Raw genomic sequence first — 22,580 nt, forward strand, 5'->3', positions numbered from 1 at the left:
GCGAACCCTAACGGCAGTCCCATTGACTGCCTCCGAGGATAAGATGACCACAAGCAACCTGCTAAGCGCATGTCCGTAGTACAGCATGGCAAAAGGTTGGCGAAGAGTAGGCAAAACCAACATGAAATCACATCATCAGTATACAAATACCCCCAGGATATTAGACACTATGTTTATTATTATTAAATGATTTTCATAATTACTGTAGCTGTTATGCCACCAATGTATAATGTGCCACTTGCGCGCGCGCGCACGCACACACACACACACACACATTTGGCACTGCTTGTGATACCGAACATCAACCTAGGCAAAGCAGCTGCTAAATTAATTTAATTTTATCTTCACTATTTGAAAGAAGCTTTAACAGTCCCATACTGTACATTTTCCATATTGGACCGCGTTTTAATCCGGATGAGTGAATAACGTCTCGTCTCTCTGGATGAGTAGAAGCAGATTATGAAATACGACAGATATGGCAAATATTAATAAAGAAAATCATGTCGCCTGAGTTGTGACGGAGACGACTTTCGAGGACTTAAGAATAAGTGAATAATAACACCTGCCATATGTCAACCTCAGATAGAAAGAGACATACCGGTACTCCTAAGCGTGGTTGTCATAATAAAAAATAATAATAATAGGTGTGGTCATTTGTCTCAGTGAGCTTCCAACACTGGATAAAGCTGATAAAAGCTCGACAGGCAGGGAATGAGGAGAAACAGAAGAAAAGGGCGACAGGGGAGGAGGAGAATTAGACTGATAGGCAGAACTGGATCACAATATAGGCAGGTCTACTGGACACTGCTGTAAGCCAGCACACCACTGGAGGAGGCACTGTAGAGGTCAGAGCTACTAAAATTAAACACCAGAAAAGGTCAAAGGTCAGAGACAGACAGAGGATGACATAATGGGGAACAGATGTCTGACAGGCTTGCGGAAGAGACCCAGAAAAAAGTGGGGTTAAAGCCAATAAACGGAGACATAAAACGGGTAAAACTGTAAAGAAACAGGTAGAGAGCACGACAGACTGAAGGAATCTAAACTGCGGAGGAAACAGCGAAAGAGAGGGTGAATGGCTTTGTCTTTGCTAGCAAAGGTGAGGTAGCAGAGGGAAGACAGAAATAGCAACAGAATGCATGTTTTCTTCATCTACTCTTTTGTGCAGTAGTGGTTAGACAAATTTCTGAATAAAATGATGGATATGTTTCAAAGAAATGTGAACTTGCAAATAAATAAATAAAACATCAAATAATAGGGGTTGCAACAGTTGCTATGCCAACCAATGAGTATACAGGCCAGCTGAGGAAATGCTTGTAATTCTTTTCACAAACTACTGTACAAAAAGAAAACTTCATCCACAGCATAATGCCCTCATCACAATTTAACCTTTATCTATTCACGTTTTAAAATCTGTCTGATTCGAAGGTCAGGGTATAACTGCATTATTGTAAGAAATTTATTCCATTCATTTAGACTGTATCTGTCTCAGATCTGCCACGCATTGTGCACTACTTGAAAACTCGAACATCCTCACATTGCAGTGCCATGTAATGCTTCAAATTTCTGCACGCAAACGTCAGTATCAGTCAACATGTCTCCAACCACATTCACACCATTTTCTAGGAAAACACCTTGTTAATCTTGGACAATTTGCCTTCAATGGCAACACATACCTTGATTAATCCTCATCCGTAGAGGTTAAAAAGTGCAGACTCCACTGTGTTATACTGCCATGCATGTTGCTCCCACCTCTGTGTCCAGTGGACAAGAGAGCAAAGCTACTCCTGTCCTCAAAGTCCCTGTCTCCACCTTTCTTTAGCTGTTAGATCTTCCTTGTCTAACAGAAGGCCTCATTCACATAATTAAAGGCCATGTTCTCCAAGGTTAAAGCCAGAACTGTTATATTACTTGCCTGAAGCAGGCCTCAAAAGGTAAAAAAAAACTAGGTTGGCTCTGTGCTGGGACACTAATATAAAATATAATACATATAAATATATATGCCATTTACATTTAATATGTAACATATGTGGAGGCAGTAGCATGGTGTTTTGACTCTGGATTTACTCGACTGGGGGCACTGCTGTTGTAAATTTTGGCATGGTACTTAACCCACAATTGCCTCAGGAACTATTCAGCTGTATAAATGGATAAAGAGAGACCTATGTTCTGAGACCTACGTAAATCTCTATAGATAAGAGTGTCTGCTAAATGATAATAATGTAATAGACATTTATGTATTTAAAAGACTAAAGAGTGGGGGGAAAAAAAGGGAATGCAAAAGGTTGTGAAAACAGACCCCAGGAGCCAGCGGTGATGCAGAGGCACAGCTGTAGGTAATGTGTCCACCACATCCTGTTACTCTTGGTAGGCAGCAGAGCAGAACATCTCCTCTCCAAACAATGGCAACCTTTTAATGAGTGGACACTAATACCACACACAGCATGTTCACTAATGGCTACTTCTGCCACACACGCGCACGCTGCAACACTAGCAGCTGCTATTTACCACCTATTGATAGAATCATTCGTCGTGATAGAGTCGTGTTGTCCTACAATTTCTTGACGTTAGCAGATTCTGGTTTACTAAGCCGTTGTGCCCTATGTATTGACGTCTGTGCCTAACATCAATGCATATCCTGATGTTCTGTCTCTGTCCGTTAAGTGTGTGCGTGCACAAGATTGAATTTCGTCTGCTTAGTTGACTATTCTCAATTTCACTCAGAGTACACATTGATCTAGGAGTAACAGCTGTTGACTGAAAAGAGAACAATTTAGGTTGTACGTTTTGACAAACGGCCATTCTAGAAATTACCAGGCAAGAATCCGCACTCTAGGCCCAGTTCTTTGTACAGATCTGGCAATTTAAGTCTTTCTAATGGTGCAGTGAAAGGTAATGGAGGAATTTTTGATGAGGGGAAAAAAAATCCTTTTCACTTTACATCAAGAACAGAACAGAAGTGTATCAAACAAAGAATATGACTACTTCCTCTATGTGCTTTTTCTGTGCTGTGCTTGTTATGCTACTACATTGAGACCCAAAGACTTCAGGTTACAATTTAAATAGGTACCTGCTTCAATTCATTGAAAACACAGATACAGAACTTGGATAGCTCAGATCTTGATTTTGTGTCGAGATTCCTTTGAAGGTATCAATGAGGTCAGGCTAAGGACTATATATAGGCCTTTTCCATTCCTTTAGACTGCTCTTAGCACACTTTGCAAGACCTCCCTCTCACTAATCTCTCCCAAAACAATTTTGAGAGCAAATTACTCTATGCTCGTCCTCCTCAGAAGACTTCAGCCTCTGCGTCCCACTCTGTCCGGATCTTTAAAATTTTGGGAGGATTCTGGAGACGAACTTGCGTTTCACCAGGTCAGCAGGAGAGATGAACGGAGACGCGGAGCGACGGGGGCGGAGCGACAGGGAGGTTACAGAGCCTGACACAGCCAGCAGCTCTGGGCCTGACGGCGACAGATAGATTCCCTGCACATGCCCTCGTCGTCTCGTTTCTCCTTCCTGCGGCGCTCTCTCCCCCCGTGCCTCTCCCTGTCCCGTTCTGCCTCTCAGGCTCACGCCGTCTGTCCAATCCCACACCCTCTGCGTGTCCTCCTCCTTACCCTTTTAGCATCTCTCACATTCATGCACTTGCAACACTCCCCTCTCTCTCTCTCGCATGCATCATTTATTCCCTCTCCGCACAATCCTTCTCAATCTTAGCCCCACTCTCTCGCCCTCTCTTTCAGTGCCTCCATCCAGTGCAGACTCGTAAGTCCTGGCATGCTTTCCCTTCCTGCTTCTCCCTCACACCACCGTTCCCCCACCCTGCCCTGAAAGGTTGAGCCCGGTTCTGCTCAAGGTTTCTTCCTGATAGGGAGTTTTTCCTTGCCACTGTTGCCTTAGGCTTGCTCTCAGGGGGTCTCAGGCCTGGGAACAATGTAAAGCTGCTTTGTGACAACTTGCGTTGTAAAAAGCGCCATACAAATAAAAATGAATTGAATTGAATTGAATTGAAAGGTGACAGCCTGGATAGGAGCGGCTGAGTGACTGACACAGATATGCTCGGACGCAAACCACACAGGCAAAAGGCCCACCCAAGCACAAAACGCAGACACTCAAAGCTGACATGAAATACGGACAACGCTTCCCCCGACAACAAGCTCACCTTCACAGGCTCATAGTCTGGGCCATAAACACTTGCATGGCCCTGAAACATGCTGTAATGTGGTGCAATACCTCCATAGGGTTTTGTGTCTGACTGCTTCCATCTGGTGTTAATCACTTGTAACTACACCAGTTTAATCTGGGCACAAAGTGGTTTCAGCTTAATAAGGAAAGCATAGCGCAAAAAGAATACAAGATTACTATACCCTACATGCTGCTTAGGACCGACAGAGAAAGGACAACACTGATTTCATTTGCATTTCATCAAAGACACTGACGAAGACAAATAGCAAATATAGAAGAGAGTCTACACTGCATAATCCAAATTAGAATGTTTCGTTTTTTATTAAGAACACTTTTAAATTGAGTTTAAAATTAAATGTGCATTTTCCCTTTTGGAAATAAACACAATAATTTGTAATTCAACACAAAGAGCTCAGACTGTACACAGCTGAGTTTGAATATACCTGTACATATACGTAGGTATGCATACAAGAACTACAAATAAAAAAAATTAACTATTATTTCAATATGTTAATGAAGTCACAGGCAAGTGAAAGTAGATGATAGTATTCCATAAAGTTACCAAGAGTTGTACAATGATCAGTATCACCCATTAAACAATGAAAATTTCTAAGTTTTTCTGTAAAATGACAAGTATGATAGCTCTGCAACTTATGAATATTCTTATCTACAGGAGCTTCTCTAATGCATCAACTTTTCACATTGAATAATTCCCATATGGAGGCTTTAATCAGAAAAATGATACAGCTAGAAGTCCCATTGAAGACACAGTCATACATACACACACGTACATGTGGCCCAAACACACATATACATCCACAAAAGCTTTCCTTTAGTTTTTAGCCTGTTTGGCACAAAGATAGTGCCATCTCCACTCAGACTATTACTTTCTCCATTAAAGCCAGACTAAGGACATCCCCAGTTTGAAGATTACAGCTTTCAAACACCGTGTCCGTACGTAGCTTTAAAACAGAATTGCAAGTGGCATTTTTTTTCTCTCCATGCTGCTCCATCTGACAGGAGTGAGATTAGATTCAGTCCTTTTTAAAAATTTCTACAATAAGAACAGATATAAATGAAGTGTGCAAAATGAAGTGAACATCTACGCGTGGGTGCACCTGCATCGGGGCATCGTGGTGGCTTTTGTCTGTGTGCAACTGTTCGTGCGCATGCACGTTTGTGTGGCACATGCGCGTCACTTTGTCCGTGTGGGTATGCGCTGGTCTCTGTCAGAAAATGTGTTTACAGGTGGGTAAAACTGAAGGAGCTGACCAGGTAACTCCATGGAAAGCTGTTCTTCTTCATTAAAAATAAAAAGGTAGAAAAAAATATATATACGTGACCAATCTAATTCAAGCACAGGCAGAACCTAAATAAGAACTAATAATAACAAAAAAATCAGTAACAGCTGCTATAAAATGTATACATAAAATATATACATTTACGTACACACACATACAGGTCATGTCACATATCTGTGTGTACAGTATGCATATTCTTTGTGTGTGCGTTAAGCCTCTTTTTTGAACAGAAGAGTAGGGACAGCTCCCCGAGCAGCTCACAGAAAAAGTGCTTGCTCCAAGCACAGGCTGAGCCCTACCTCCAGTGTTTGAAACCGGCTGTGTCAATTGCTGACAACGGCAAACTGGTTTTGCTTCGCCAGGGATAGGGGAAGGCAGGTCTGGCCGGGCTCCCTCGTCACACCGCTCTCGGCAATGTGCGACTAGCTTGGGTTCCTGGGAGTTAAAGTGTCAGGGGCCCGTGCCAATCATTGGACGGAGTTTTCTACTGGTGCACTGTGGGACTCGTAGTGTGGAAAATCATCATGGCAGACATGCATGCATGTTGGAAGATTGCGCTGGCTTAGCCTCACCCCGAGTTTAGCAGTTGTTGTCACAGTGGGACAAGCCTCATATACAACTAAGGACTGCAAAAGCTGTGCCAAAAAGGGGAAAAACGTTGAAACATACAAAACAGTACGAACATAATAAAATAACTTAATCCAAAAAAAAAAAAATAAATTAAAAACACTAGCACTACAAGACAACATGACTGGGTTCTGATCATGTATACACTTTATATACTTTACCTGGCATTCTAGGATTATTTGGGTGTATGGAGAATGCGTTGTCTCACATAACAGTACTTATGTACATAATGAATACAGAGCCTTAGTACTTGAAGAAAGCACATAAATCTGTGTGAGGGAATAGCAGGGATTCCTAAAATGAGTTTGGGTTTGCTCTTGATACAATTAAGAAGTGATCAAGCACCAGCTGTGGAAGGTGGATTCTAACTTCATGGTTTTAAATTTAGGTATTTACAGATCAGAGATTGAACAGGACACGTGAATGAGAGGGAGTGATGGATAAGTGTACATCAAAATTGCTCGTGTGTGTGTTTATTTGAGTGAGTATTTACACTGAGAGTGCACAGTGGGTATTTTTTGCTCTGTAAGTATCCTGCAACAGAATACAGTGCATTTCCACGTGTAAAGACGCATCTGAAGATCACATATGAACCGTTTCCACAGTGGTCCTCTCTACCCATCCAGTCCTCGGTACTCTCGCTCTCTCACTCTCACTCTTTGACCGTTCACGCAGACTTGTTATGTTGTGTACAGTCCTGTCGCTCCGGCAACGTTCATCGCTTCCTCTCTCATGGCTCTTAGTGTCCAAGCTCCACCCCCGGGGTTTGCCCATCCTACTTTCCCTCTCCCACATTCTGTCCCTTTCCATCCCTCACTCGCCCTGACCCCTGCCCTTCCACCAAGAACGCTACTGGCAACTCTTCTCCTCATGTTTTCGTTCCTCTTTCTGCCCTCCGAGCCCCCTCCCTCCCGTCCTCCTCCCTCCATCCCCCCCCCCCCCCCCCCCCCCTCTCTCTCTAGCGCCCCTCCGCATTACGAGCGCTGCTGTTATTCGTGCTGAGAGCTGCGGCGCCCCCCCCCGGCGTTAGCGTGCTGCCCTGATTCCCCGCGCTCTGCGGCGCTGTGCTGCTCTCGTAGCTATCGCTGGCCTCGAAGCTCTTCTCCTCCAGGGGCTTGCTGATCCAGGCCCCGTAGCCATGGGCAATGAGAGCCTGGAAGAACTGGGCCTTGGCTGCCTGGAAGGCCTTGGCAGCCATCTTGGCGTGGGCGTAAGAGGGCAGCGCCAGAAGGTCGGTGCGGCCCGTCTGGTGGCAAAGGGTCTGAAAGAGGCGGTACATGTTGGACTTGGAGACCCGGGACACGTCCAGTTTGGGGCTGGAAGAGGAAGCGGGGTGTAAAGACAAAGAGGACCTAAGAGGGTGAGCACATAATAGCAATCCGTGACAGTTCCACTGTGAAGGGTGTTGGACAAAATAAAATCTGATTAATTGCCATAATAACATGTATAGGACAATATAAGAAATGACCTGTGGGAGAGGGGACAGGACAACAAAATGTGCAAAACATATAATTCAGTCTGAGCAGAAGTATTTATGTGGAAAAATACAGCAAAAGCTGAATACTGTTGCACTTGTATCTGAGCTTCTGCCTACGGGAAATGAAAGATTTAGATCATACTATTGTTGGCACTGAGTGTGAATGCGTCCACTCACCCGTCCACTTTGCCCTTGGTCCCGTCCAGCACCTCAACATTGATGTGGTCAGCCTGGCTCCAGTTAACGCTGGACTCCTTGGTCTTGCCCGTGTGCCGCGTGGAGTCATACACACTGACCCGGCCAACCTGAAGGCAAGGAGTGAGGGGAGGGAACGGAGGAGGGGGCACATTTTCGCTCTTTCTTAATGACGTAAGTAGCATATGTGTGCAGTGCATGCAGTGCTGTTTAAGGAAGGGCCACAAACTATATGTTTAAAGTATATGAATAATGCTTCTATGAAGATGTAAAGTCAGGCAGAGTCTGAAACATAGCAGTGCTAATAAAATGTACTGTGCCGGGACTAAAGGTATAAAATCTCTGAGTCGAATGAAAACAAAATGCATAATCTGAGTAAGATGACTGTATAGAGTCATCTAAATAGGTCAAATTACAGACATCATATTGGTACATCATTAGCAGCGTTACTGTAAATGGCGAAAGGACTTTGAAGCAGTACCTCCGGGTGGTTGAGGGTAAAGTTAGGCGGGAGGCTCGTTTTGAAGTCATGCCCTTCTCTGGCCAGTCGGCAGCACACAGCCCGGGTCAGGTGCCCATGGCTGTATAAGTAGCCTACAGCGACACAAAAACCAAAATAAAATCATTTAACGATAACATACCATGCCAGCGGTAATATTTTTATAGCTTGAGCTTCTCATACCTAACAACATCTGTCCATATATTCATATGCTATACCCACCCATCCATCACCACTTTCTTTTCCCAGCAGTCTAATACAGCAATGCTTTCACGGCTCTCACCCAAAGTGATTGAGTGGAGGTAAACGGGGTGCAGAAAATGGCTCAGCAGCGCCCCCTGCAGCCCCAGCACGTTCCAGCGCAGGATCTTATCGCTGCAGCTCATGGTGCGGAGCCTCTCCCCATGCTGGATGCCGTCCCACGTGGGAACGATGGCGCTCGACTCCACCGGGATGGTGCCCTCCCCTGCAGGACGGCAGAGGCAGAGAAATCGAGACAATGTAGCAACCGGCAGACAAGCTGCATTAATAACCGCACAGCGATTCGCTGACAGGCAAGCAGAAAGGGGAAGACATCTAGAGAACAAAGGAGGGAAAAAAAGAAGCTGCTCTCATTCAGACAAGATGTCTCTATGCTCCGGAAGTGCCAAGCTTTAGTGAGGAAATGCATTTCCCTCTATGTACAGGAACTAAGCCCTTAACTATTATTTTTATTCAGTGGCAATGCCTCAACTTGGCCCTGTTGAACACAAGCATATGCTCTTTTTAAAGCCACACATGGACAAATGCGAACATGTCTGGCTTGCATCCAGTTCAAACTGCTGACATAATCTAAGGCCACACCCTCACGTGTGCCCGTTTCCTTCCAGCTCTCCGTGACTCCCTGCAGCAGGGACCTGGCTCATTTCATCCCTGGCCCTCTTCACCTTTCGGCATCACATGAACTCACCTGTTCAGACCGTGCTGTCCGCTCCTGACAGCGCCCTTCCCTGACACTGTACTATTATTATACATTAGGTTTCATGACTACAGTCTGTCGCACACTTCTGTAATCACCACCTGATGTCGACGGGTTAAATTTGATTTATGGTAATTGCGTGGCGCCGTTTACTCCGGTTTGCCTGGCATTTTCCATTTGAAAAATTCAACAGTTCTCTGAACAAAAGCCGACAGGAGGTACTGCGTCATCTCCGCAGCCTTACCGTTCTCCACCTTGGTCCTCAGCTTTCCCTGCTTGGCGTTCTCGAACAGCGGCTGGTGCGTGCTCCCCGCCCCCTCGGCTGCCTCGCTGCAGGACTTGTCAAACAGGGCGCCGTCTCCACAGGGGGCAGTGCTGTCAGAGAGCGGGAGATACGAGGTTACATCACCCTGCGCGCATGCACGCGCACACACACACACACACACACACACACACACACACACACACACACACACACACACACACAGAGAGAGAGAGAGAGAGAGAGAGAGAGAGAGAGAGAGAGAGAGAGAGAGAGAGAGAGAGAGAGAGGGGGACGGACCGGCTAACCCCTCAGCGCCATCATCGCTGGCTGCCGACGGCGGTACGAGGGCGAGCGCGGCCGAGGAGGAGGAGGAGCGGCGTGTGGGAGGCTCACCTGATGTAGAGGTGAAAGGTCACCTCAGGCTTAATCCTGAGCTTGCCATCCTCCGCGGGCTGAAATATGCTCTCCTCCCCACCTGCGTTCTGCTTCATCAGCTCGCTGTAGAGGAACCTGAGCGAGAGAGGGGGACAGGAGAGAGAATATCGGGTTACTACATACCGCTATTACTTATCAGGGCGATCGCTTTAGCAGTACAGTGCTCAGTCTTTCACACATCATTTAAGCCAGTGTTGGGTGCCCCTAAGTACCAGAAGTGAAAACATGTCTGTGAATTAATTGATTAATTAATACATGTTAATTAATAAGTGTCAATGTATGCACTACTGTGTTCTACAGGACCTTATGGCCTGGGCACCAAAGTGTGCATGACTCTGAAATAGTAATGGGAAAAAAATCATTAAAATATATGTGACCCTCTAACTTCACCTGAAATAAGTGTTGCACATATCTTGAAATGCACTGTGGTCTTTCTCAGGCAGTTTGTCTACACTTAAACTGAAGTGAAGGACATTGGGTTTAAGGGATTTGTGTTGGTCCTGTCGGTTTCCATAGTGACTCCTTGTAATGTCACACAGCTTATCACTTTCTGCGCTGTTCATAAGTTTGTAACTATATTCTTGCTGATTCAGTGGACAAAGACAAAAATGAAAATTTGCCACGCACATTTCAGTTGTGTCTTATTGGTTCTGGCTGTTCTGAAGACCATCTGCAATCAGATGAATGCTTTACAAAAGTCACACAAGTCACACCCTTGGTCAGCTCCACTCCTTAGTGTATAGTCAAATAAAAGCTCGTATTTCATAAAGAACATTTAAAAGGCAAGCTACTACGCACACCTTGGTATTGAGCGATTACAGTGATTGAGCAAAAGCAAGAAGCTTGCACATTAAGCCAAATCTGCCAGCTACAGCCCATTTCATTTCACTGCTGTTGATAATTCTATGTGTTTGAAGCTGCAATTGTTGTCATCGTCATCAATATTTACAACAGAACTTGTGTCACTTGTCTGGCCACAGCAGCTATGCTATACATTTCTCGCTATGTCACTGCTAATAAATTTCACAACTCAGTGCGCATAGCTCCTACATGCATTTAGCCGTAGCAAGATATGTCAATATGGATGAACTCTATGGACTATATCAGCCTGCTGTAACATACTTTGATCTGTCCTTATGTGATCTGCAGAAAGAAGTGGCAACGATCAATACGGTAATGTAGCATAATTAAATTTCAGTCAACATGCAGTGAAAAATCTCTGCTATTGAGTAGCTGGGCTGGATTACACCAGGATGATGACAGCTTCTCCGATCAGACAGGAAGATGAAAAAATGCTCATCTCACTGGGAAAAGTCTTTCCAATGACCTATGAATATATTTCACTCTTGTCAACAAGATGTCAGTGGTTGAACTTAAAGCACCACATTACTCACCCTCACCATCACATTTTTTAAATCACCACTTAAAACAGTTGAAGTTTGTATATATTATAAGAACTAAGATTACATATGGTGACTTTAGCCTTTAGTCTAATTGTACTGTGGAAACCCACATACCACACAGAGATCAAAAGTAAATGCAGATACTCAGTGGGATTTATTTTAATGATCCTGGCTGAAACAAATTCTTAGATGATCAACTGCTAAAATCCCAGTTGAGAAAGATGTGAGAAACACAACACACGATACAGTGAAACACATCTGCCTCCACCTACAATACAGACCACTTAGGATTGTTATCTGACACCACAGTTTGATTGAGAGAGAACAGAGTGGTTTTAAAGAGAGGAAATTAACAGAGCAGTAGGAGGAGGAGGAGAGGAGAGCTATGCGGAGACACCCAAGGCAGAAGAAAACGAGCAGGAAAAACAGGTATTTGGATCAACTTTATACCTGATAAATCCCCTCCTGGAAATGATTTCTGCGTGGCAGTCGTTCACCGTGTCCCCTTTAAGGCTCAATTCTTCGCCTTTGACACAGCGGTTTCCTGAAAACAGCGATGGTGACAAAAAAATGAATAAATCCGTGACCGAGACGTTGACAAAGATCCCCAGCCCCACCCCCGCCTTGCTTTTTTCATTCTCAGCATTTACATTACATTACATTCATTTAGCAGATGCTCTTACCCAGAGCGACTTCCAGCACAACAGAACATAAGTGTGTCCATTCAAGTTGAATGAGCAACAGTGTCAGACCACTCTTAACAACACCCCTAAACCGTTCCTCCCTTTCCCACTCCCTCCTCAGCCATACCGGTGCCCAGGCTGACCACGGTCCCCAGGCTGTCCCCCTTCCTCATGACGATGGTGGCCAGGATCTTGCGTCCCAGCAGGCTGTGCTGGATGCGGGTGGTCAGGGCGTTGAAGCGCTGGTGGCTCAGCATGGCGATCTGGTCGTGCAGCGTGCTGCCACTCACCGGGAGCTGGCGGGGGGGGAGGAGAGAAAGAGGGCGGGTCTGAAGACTCGGCACACCGTGACTGACAGCGGCGTGGCGGGAGGAGGGGGCAGGGGGCAGGGGCAAGGCCTACCTCCGGGGTGAGCTCCCCTGTGCGAGCCGCCTTCTCCGCCTCTCCGATCAGCACCCTCAGGGCCGCGTCCGCCGCCTCCTGCTTCCCCTGCTTCTTGTTGCTGGCGCACACCGGCGGGAACCAGCGGCCCCCGAGCTTCGCCTGATACGTGAACCTGGGAGGGAAGGGGGGGGGGGGGGGGGGGCGGGGGTGGTGCAGGCAGGGAATAGCAGTCCATTCACATGCCACACCCAAGCAGCAGATCTCGTCACTTTCATTCCTGACATTTTCTGGATTCATTTCACTATCCCATAATGAAACGTTCAACATGAACTGGCTTCTAAATTTACAGCAACATGTCTGCTTGTTATAAAGGATGTCTGAGTCATACTTCATCAGTACTTTGTGTGCTATGTGTGGCATACAAACTGTGCTGCATGCACCTGGGCTGAGGGGGGTATGAGACTGTGCTGTGCTACGCTGTGCTGTGTGAGAGCTTGGTACCGGGGTTCGTGGGGGGGGCCGGACTGGCCCACCAGACGGATCTCGGCGGCGAAGCCCCGGGCGCGGGCGTACTCCAGCAGCCCCGACACAGCGTTGTTGTTCAGGTGGTTGATGAGGTCGCCCACCCCGGCCTCGTGGGCGGCCTGCAGCTCCGCCGCCGTCAGTGGGGGGAGGGAGGGGCAGGGGGGCACCGCAGGACAGTTCTCATCCTCCCCGATGGGGCAGAAGCTCACCTGGGGCTGGAGGGGGAGGGGGCACAGACTCGGCCTCAGAGATTCGTGATGCGACAAGAGCCGGGTTCGGCCCACTCAAGGGTTAACGCAGCTCCTCACTACTATGCGCTTACAGGCACGGCAAGCATAAAAGCTACCACTGTGTCTGGAGGTCACTGAGCAGTTAACTCGAGGGAGAGAACAGAACAGTCAGATGTAAGATGATGCATGCATAGATAGTTCTTTTTCCACTGCGCCGAATGAGTACACCGGGACTGTACGTAGGTGTGCAGACAATTTTTGCCATCTGTGTCTCTTCTCACCTTGTTGATCTGCAGTCTCCCATCTCCCAGCAGCTCCTTCACCGCCTCTTCTGCAGCTAGCTGGCGGGCAGCCTTCTTACTCGGGGCAGAGGCCTGGGGGCAAAGATTCTCCCCCACCTTCACCCTGAACATAAAACTAGAGTGGGAGAGAAACAGGGGTCAAATATACTCCCCTCCCTTCACCTGCCAGATTAGGGGGTAGGGGAGGGAAGGGAAGAGGATTGGTTAACACACACGGTCCCACCGTTTAGCTCAATGTGGAATTAAGAGTGAGGTTATCAGACATCCTTTCAGATCGTCATGCTGATCATGAGAGGGAGGGGGTGGGGGGTGGGGTTGAGGGAACGCCTCCAGAAATAGGAGATGAAAGGGATGCAAACATGGGATAGAGTGGTCTTGTGTACAAAGTCAGCAGACTTGAATATTCAGGGCACAGGCTGTAAAGACAGGAATAGAAACACTAAATCACCATGGGCTGGAGGTTCAATGAATTGTCGTGGGAAGGAGAGGTGGACTGTGGAGGAAGCAGAGGTCAGAATGGAGGGAAAGGGAAACTGATACAGAGGCAGAAGATGGACGTTATTGACTAAGGAGTGAATAACAGTAAAGAGGAGAGGTGTATCAGAAACAGCTCCATTTGCAATGATCACGCACAGATGAAGGATTAAAGAAAAAAAACAAACAAACATTTGCCCTACATTTTGCGTGGTGCGCAAGCACCCAAGCCTTTAAAACGCAGACATTCACAATTATTACAGATTTTAAATTTCCACAAGCTGATTACCATCTATGGATTGAAGACAGATGGCTGGAGAACACGAGTGAGTTGTGCAGTGAATATAAGCGCACAGCACTGAACTGTGGACAGGAAAGGTGGGTGGGGGGGGGGGGGGACAGAGGTTTTACCGTGGATCGTGAGGGGGCCCCTCCTGTCCAGTGTTGATGAACTCTATGGGGTGTCCACTGCGCTGGCTGTACTCCATCAGCACAGACACAGGGTTCTTCCCCCCGGGCAGGGAGCGTGACAAAGCCTGGGGCGGACCCTCATTTGCTGCAGCCTGAAGGGAACAAAAAGGCTGTGTAAAAAAAAATAATAAAAATTCTCCCAGATATGCCTCAATTCAAGCTCATGCCACAGCCAGTTCCCCTCTCCCAAGCGCTGTCCTCAAACTGGGGGCAACGGAGCAAAAAAAGTACAGAACAAACAGTATCCTTTCTGAGCGAGTCAGAATTCAAGTGCTAAAACACACCCATGATTCTCTGTTCATGTCTGCACTGCTGATGACAAAAGCAAAGCAACCCCCACAATGCAATGCCCTCACGCGTCTCGCTTTCCGGCAACTCTCTCTGCAGCGCTCTGCTATGGGATCCAGGACAAAATGCAGAAAATCAGCAGGGAAGGGTCAAGTATCACGGCAAGCTTTTAGCTGCGGGGTTTTGGTTCATTATGTATTCAATGCTACGGCAGTTTGCTGACAAAGGGCAGATAAAAAGTAGGGTCTGAAACGTGTGGTGGAGCACAGTGAATTATCTTAACTTAATCTTAATTAATCTCAATTAATTTAATTGACTATATATTATTATATATATATTATACTCCATTAGACTATATATAATATCTAAAGCAAACATTCATATACTTTATGAGTGCTGATATATAATGAAACAAGCTCATTAAAGCTTATGTATGTATTATGTACACTGGAAAATATTCAGTAACATACTGTATTCAGTAAGTGATGTACACAGAGATAAGGCTAGACTCTCTCCTCCATGTGCTGCTGATATCCCTATGCACAAGGGGCAGGTGAAGACACACACGTGACATGGATACTGCAGGTAACTATCCACTGACACAGTATACAAAGCAGCTCATTACAGTGTAATCCACCTGGGAGACAGGTATTTCCCTTCTCACATACAGCCATACACATTACATACTGGACTCCTCTGGAGTCTGTAATTTAGACCTGTGGTCAGCACCTTTCAAGCCCGAGGGTACTATGTCTGCTTCTCTCCATATGCATATGTTCTAATAAAATTCTTGGCTGCTGACTGACATTCTGTCTCCAGCTGGGTTCCTCACTCTCCTCATTCACTGAAGCTCCAGGGGCGAAGCTTCTCCCTATAATGTGTTTCCGACTTTTCTGAGGTGTGAAAAGATATAGCCTGTGTACAATCCAGTCCTGCCATGCACAGACAGCTGGCAATCAGTTTGGTTTCTGAAAGCCACAGCTTGGCTTCTTGACCACAAAACCTAAGCAAACTGAAATACTGGTAAGTGGGGAGCTGGGTGTCAGAAATGTTTGCAAAATAACCAAAGTACTGCAAAAATGAGTAGCACATTTCTCTTGACAAAGGCACTAAAAGTAGATACATTCTTCAGCATGTAATCAACTTGCAATGACATGAAAAAATGGAACTCCTTTTGTGTATTTAGTGGATATGGGACAGATCCTCTACATTACATTTTGACGTTTTCCATTTTCTGGGAATGTAGATTAGTTTCTATTTAGTGTGATGCAGTTTGAATTGGGATGTCATTTGCATGTCTTGAGTTTTAACTGCATTTAGAGCACAAGGATTCTTCATAGCTGGGCACTGCATTGCATTCTTCCACAGGTAAGACATGTTCATCATACACTGTTACATACTTTCATAATTCAGTATGACACACTGCAGTAATATTTAAGCCTGCATTAAAACATAGTTACTTCATAAAATATCATGTTTGTTTATATCACTAAATTTCAGCAGGTAATTTCCAAACATGTGCCAGAATATTTTCTGAAATAAAGTAATGTAAATTGTTATTACCATTTGTCACGAATTTAGGCCTGTCCCCCAACAAGGTCACCGTCAATTTACAGGTGTGAATTATCTCAAGTTATTTCTGAGATGCAACTACTCCCCTGCCAACCTACCACATATTTTCACATAAATTCCATCGGCAAACTACTATATTTGCTTTGAGAGCATGGTGAGAGGAAGTTGCCCGTGTCTTGTGTAGGTGTTTAACTCATCTATAGATAGATGTCGGCTGGCTAGATAAAAGGTGGTTTAAAAGGTGATTATAACCCAATTGTGTGTGTGAAAATATCTGCACCCCCCCATGAATAAGACTTCCTACTACATTAAAAAAATGAAAGTGGAAGCAGAGAGGCCAGATTAAAACAGTGGAGTCACCACCTGTATTAGCAACAATATAGGTCTCGTTGAGACTGCCCTGTGTATTGTTTTAACCCTTCCACTTTTGGTTGTAGTGTTAGATGACACAAAATTTTAAGATTTTCTTCCTAGTTGCTCCCGCAAGCAAAAAGGCCACGCGTGCCACAGACCCTTTAATCCATGCCTGCACTCACAGTGGCGTCAGTAGTGGGATCAATGGCGATGTCCATCTCAGCAGCACTGCCTTCCTCCTCCTCCTTTCCCCCTCCCCCCTCCACTTCTCTCAGCAGGATCTTCAGTGCCGCGGCAGCTGCATCCTTCTTAGCCACCTTCTTGCTGGACGCCTCTGCCACGGGAAACCTGCGACCATCCAGCATGACCTGCATTCTGAATCTGAGGAAAAGGTGGAGAAAAGCAAGACGGATGAAACAGGGATAAAGATGAGCCGCCTTGTTAAATTCTCCCATCCTTTTTTTTTTTACTCTTGTAATAAGAAGCAGGAATCTGATAAAATACTAATAATTATTAGTTATTTATGTCCATATCAAAACACATCAAATCATCACTACCCAACTGACCTGGGGTCATGTGAAGGTCCGGACTGGTCCAGAAGCAAGAACTCACAGTTCTGACCCAAATGCTGGGCAAACTCCATCAGGCCACTGACTGGATTTTTGGATCGAACCTCCTGAAGCTTCTGCAGGCGGCTCGACCCCTGGTTTTGTGGTGCTGCCGCGAGGGACACAGCCACTGTGCCCTCTGACCCAGTTCTGATGGCATTCAGAAACTCGGGAATGTCGTCTGAAGCCCACTGAGAATGCGCTCCATTCGTGTCATCTTCCTGATAGAAGGATGAGGGATGAAAGGGAAGGAGGATGGGGGAAGACGAGGTGGCAGGGGTTTCAGGGGTTGAGGGTTCTAGGTTTGGCATGGGTACAGATTCGATGTCTGGCTGTGCCTTGATCAATGCTTGCTCCTGTTGACATACTGGGCCCAACAACATGCCATTACCTAACCCACTTTCCTCACCCGCTAATCTTCCAAAATGCACTGCCTCCAAGTCTGGAAGTGGATCTCGCAAATTCAAAAACTTAGCAGCAGAGAACTCACCTCCTACGTCCCCCACAGAGTGCTGGACTGGTGTACCTACCCCTTCCACGCTGCACCCAGGTGGTAGTGCTGCACCTTCAGCAGGAGCACTTTGAGTGGCTTTCTTATGTCTGTCCATCCTCTCTCTCTTATGATTCGACAGTTCCCAGAGAGGAGGGGTGATTGACGAGTCGCGACAAACTTCGCCTTGCTTCTCCAGGGCATACAGAGTGGGGTTGACCTGCTTTGCAGTTTTGAGGCCAAGTTTCTTCGCCAGTAAGAGAGAATTGACTTTACCCAGTTCATGAAGGTACTGGAGAATCTGGTCTTTGGTATCTGTCATGATGACAAAGTTACTTGCTTTGTTAGTGTGAAGAGGCTGTTCCTGATCAGAATCTGAAGTTTCAGAAGAGTCCGATTCTGAGTCTGATTCAGTGTATTTGTCGGGTGCTTGTTCACTCTCAGTGCTGGTTTCAGAGACAGCCTCCACTATCACTTCCCTCTCTTCTTGTACATCTGAGATATTCTCTGCACCTGCAGATATTGCAGCGTCCCTCTCCTCAGCACAGCTGCTGTCCTTCTCCCCCTGTGTCTCTCTCCGCAGACTCCAAAGAGGAGGAGTATCGCCTTGCTTCTCTGCCTTTTGCAAACGATGGAGTGCGTACAGTGCCTGGTTGACGACTTTTTTAGGTTGGTGGAGTTTTTTCGCAAGACCTTTCGCCTGGAGTGTTTCGCCTGGACTTAACAAAGACAGATAATTGAGTACCAGTTTCTGGATTTCAGGGCTTGCTGTCGACGCACTTGTAGCAGCACTACTGCTGGTATGACCACCAGTTGATGCTCTGTAGAAACGACTGCCTCTGCCAAACCTGTCCCTCTCCAGGGATAAACTGTGGAAACGGTCTGACAAGGATGGTTTGATGTTTTCTGGTTTGAAACCACACTGCCTTTGCCGGTTCTGGTTTTGATACCCAGTTCTAGCTCGAGGATTTAACTGCTGGTTCCAACCCGCCTTCCTGCTGGGGAAACTGTGACTGAAAGGCTGTCTGAACCCCCCTCTGTTACCCCAGGCTCCGTCACTGCTGTACCCCACCCTTTGTCTGGGGTTGTTTGGATGATGTTTTATGTTCCAGCCTTGCTGTTGGTTGGCAAAGGGTCCGTTCTCACCATCTAAACCTTGGGATCCACCTTGATGATACGTTCTAAACTGGGGAGCTTCTGGACTCTGACCCCTCAAAAACTGCACTTGCTGCTGCCGGAAAGCAGATGCACTATTCTGAGCTGCTGCTCCATGTGCTGGGCTTGTGGGAGGGCGGTTGAGAAGAGGAGGAGCAGAGGGAGATGGAGGAAAAGGCTGTAGGTGGGGGGTCACAGTGGAAGGGTTGGGACAGGAATGGAACCTGTTAAAGTTACTTTGGAAATTCGGGACACGTGGGGTAAAGGACACACCTGGGGCTGCGGTGGAACCAGGCCTAAAAGGGTATTTACCCTGATTTTGGGGCGAGGTAAATCGGTAGTGCTCTTTGTGGGGCCCTCCTCTCCCTCTGCTCATATCGCAGGGGTCAGGGTGAGGGGAAGGGTGAGGAGCTGGTGAAAAACCAGCAAAGCTTACAAAGGGACGGCAGTTGTGATGCCAGTGGCTTTGATGCAGCAGTGTAGCGGGTGCTAACTGTGGAAAGTTCGCTTCTGAGTGGTGCTGCTCCTTCATGAGGTTGGAGAGGGAAGAAGGAAAAATAAAGGAAAAAAAGCATAAGAAAGAAGAGGAAGGTGGGGTGAAATGCAGAATATGAGGGAAAGGGGAAGAGAGGAATGACAGATTTAAAAAGGGGATAGGAAGGATAGGGAGAGAAAAGAAAAAAATGTTAATAGCATAGTCTACAACAACATACAGCACCGACTCTATCAGTGGAGTACAGTCTCTGCTTTGAATTGCTGAGTTTCAGTGTCTTTAACCTGGCTGTAACCTGATCACTGGGTAAGAGCCTTGGATGAATAATTCATATTTGTTGTGACAAAACCATTTTATTTCTGGCTGCAGGGATCATTTGCAAACGCTTAGGGAAAGAGAGAGTAAAGGTGAAAATACAAGGGGACAAGGGCATTTTCAAGCACATTCAGTCTGCTTCTGTAATGAACGTACAGATGATATGACTGGGTTAAAAACTCCATCCCACAAATGAGATGCACAACAATCCAAATACAGCCATTTTAGAGAAAACTAAAAATTCTGAAAACTAAAACTCTGAAAATTAACAAGAGGCAAGTAATTCATAATAACAATAACTGTACATCTGAATCGTGCTGAATGTTTATTGTTTGAAAATGTCACAAACATACAAACCCCAGAGTTAAAACACATTTACTTTGCTGGCAAACCCTAAGTCACTAACGGAAACCTCCAAAAATAAATCTAATCTACAGACAAATTAACAAAGGCACACCACTGACAAGACCTCATCTTCAATGCCACACAAATTTCAAACTTGTCACGTTCTGCCATACCACAGCTATTAACTCCACCAAACTAATAAAAATAACTCCCCCCTTTGCAGCTAACATTAACCAGAGCAGACAGCCTACTGTGCCCCGAGACAAACTGGCTCCCACTGACTCACCCTGACCCTAATACATCAGAGCACTAGACTGCCAAAATAACAACCCCACAAATCAGTTTAACGTTTGGCCTAATGTGGCATTTTGGTTATACGTGTATCAATAAAAAGACGGTTTGGGCCAATGCGGAGACTTAAGCATCCAACTGGGATTTTCTGCGGTTCATAAAAATAGTTTATTATTTCGGGATTAGTTCTGTAGTTAATGCCGCTGTGGGCGTTGTATTAATTTCTGGTACTTGGCTGAAAAATGTTACTAGTAGGTACTAGCATACTAGTTAGCTGCCCAGTTCTGAAATGATACCAAGACGACTTATGTAGGATATTCTTTTGACAATAGCTCATTACATAATTAGCTAAACGTACCTGTTGCCCCGTCTTGGGAGACTCCCGTTCCGGGAGAAATAAGAAAAGTAAAATCAAAATAACAGCACAGAAAAACACACAAAAAATCGCGTGTGCATACAACGTTAGCTATCTACACGTGCTCTCCCTACCCAGCTATACCTAAATCTCTGAGCAAATTAAAAAAAAAATCGAAACGCCTGTTGACTATAGCTACATGAGCTCGACGGTTTATTTCGTTAGCTAGTCTATTAGCAGCTAGTCTATTAGGGGAAATGGTCCACTAGCTTGTAATACTTACGTTACAGCATACCACTGATCTATCAACAATCATGTAGTTGAGGTTAGTTATAACACCACAGAAATACAAACTCCGTGGTAATTTTTATAATGTATAACAGCATTTAACAATCGACTGCTTATTATTAGATCGCTAGCAATCATTTGGCTAAATGTAACATGACTACGCCGAGTTTCTAGACATAAGCGCAAGCCAGCCAGTTGTAAACTCAACTTTATATGAGGTTGTCTCAGCTGTCTACCTGGCTATCTGAACTGTTGCAGTGCACACAGGCGATTATTTGCGAGAAGGTATAATGGCGATTGAGGACGCAAAACTTCTGCTTAAGTTTCGCTTTCCATTCTTTGCAAAGGTTTCTGCTTCCTGTACTGACTGGTTGCACCACAGAATATTACTGAACAGTGCACAGTGTATATCAATGGTAGCCGGGGAATGTACAGTGCAAGTCACATGGCTGTCGCGAGAGGGCGCGACACAAAACGCTACATTTCGATTTACGATACTGACAATGCTAGCAGCTAATCTATTAGCATAGTATCAGCAGATGTCGTTAACGTTTCGTTGACGTTTTCTAACGAGAAGATGGGAAAAGTGTTGGGCGTGAAGCCGTCCATACCGTGAAGTGTTCATTTGATGCTCAAGAGTACACACTGCGTAGACGCTCTTTTATCGGGTTTAATTTAGGTTGATGTTAGACATAACGAAAACCACACAGGTTCATAAAGTCTAAACGTCTGCCATTCATTGATAACGTTCCGCAAGCTGCTCTTAGTCCCATGCTACCATAAATACTATCGTACTCAAGCCATATACCAGCACAAAATATTGAATTAAATATACAAATTATTACATTCTGCGTGTATAATAAGCTTGTATTTTCTACTCCCTTGCACTTTCAGCCTTCTAACCCATCACGTTTCCGAACTCCCATTCATCAGGAATCTACTCACCCCAGATTGTGCTCTTTTTTCCCTTTTCTAAATAATCAAATACGAACTCACAATTATACTAGTTCCTTTAACCCCTTCACCCCCTTACTAAAAGTAATCCTCTCCCCAACGCCATGCTTCATCCTTCAGTTGTCCTGAAGGGCCGGGCACAGTGCATTTAAACGCCTCGTGATTCCGTGTGTGGATGTTGAAATTTAATCACTTGCAGACGACTTAGCGAGCATCCCGCTATAACCGATCACCGAACACCTATGTTTTGCATTATCGATAACATTTTCTGTTCCAGCAACACAGCCACCAAAACATATCAGAAGGCAATGTCTTCACACACTATCAAGGGGAATGTGACAGCACAGGAAAGCAAGGTACCTAAGCGACACACCATCACAACACATTGCAGCACTAACCACCTTCCCCTACACCTCACTTGACAGATGCATAACTACTACTAACAGATGCAATGTTAAAACGTATCTAGCTAGCTATGACTAAAACTGAATATGGGATTTTGTTACCTGTGTTTTATATCGAAGCTGTAGATGATAGTGTTACAGTCTCGACATTATCGTGCATCGAATTCATACACAACTGGCTAGGGCGCAATGACATCATTAGGTCGCGACAGTGTTGCGACGCCATAGAGATGACGTTTACGTACTCTTCC

At 45.6% G+C, this 22,580-nt stretch overlaps 1 protein-coding gene across 1 annotated transcript; it reads right to left on the bottom strand.

Annotated features, from left to right (window-relative positions):
• Positions 1–7,074: 7,074 nt before the first annotated feature.
• On the bottom strand, positions 7,075–22,505 carry adar (adenosine deaminase RNA specific). Its single transcript, XM_036538672.1, has 16 exons — positions 22,432–22,505; positions 17,770–19,410; positions 17,198–17,460; positions 16,814–17,012; positions 14,358–14,509; positions 13,452–13,587; positions 12,917–13,155; positions 12,434–12,587; positions 12,159–12,327; positions 11,799–11,892; positions 9,904–10,020; positions 9,490–9,620; positions 8,571–8,753; positions 8,270–8,382; positions 7,771–7,898; positions 7,075–7,432 (listed from the first exon to the last, which is right to left on the bottom strand). Exons 2-16 carry the CDS (start codon positions 19,258–19,260, stop codon positions 7,075–7,077), a joined length of 3,927 nt encoding a protein of 1,308 aa, XP_036394565.1. The 5' UTR covers positions 19,261–19,410; positions 22,432–22,505.
• Between the last annotated feature and the right edge of the window lie 75 nt (positions 22,506–22,580).

Source organism: Megalops cyprinoides, chromosome 10 (assembly GCF_013368585.1).
Source record: "Megalops cyprinoides isolate fMegCyp1 chromosome 10, fMegCyp1.pri, whole genome shotgun sequence".
Classification (NCBI taxonomy): domain Eukaryota; kingdom Metazoa; phylum Chordata; class Actinopteri; order Elopiformes; family Megalopidae; genus Megalops; species Megalops cyprinoides.

Excerpts from the sequence above, each read along its gene's own strand:
- adar (XM_036538672.1), bottom strand. The coding sequence starts at position 19,260 with ATGAGCAGAGGGAGAGGAGGGCCCCACAAAGAGCACTACCGATTTACC. Across the intron at positions 11,893-12,158 it reads CGTGGTCAGCCTGGGCACCG|GAAACCGCTGTGTCAAAGGC; the intron begins GTATGGCTGAGG and ends CGCTGTTTTCAG. Across the intron at positions 8,754-9,489 it reads GAGGACCAAGGTGGAGAACG|GGGAGGGCACCATCCCGGTG; the intron begins GTAAGGCTGCGG and ends GCCGTCCTGCAG.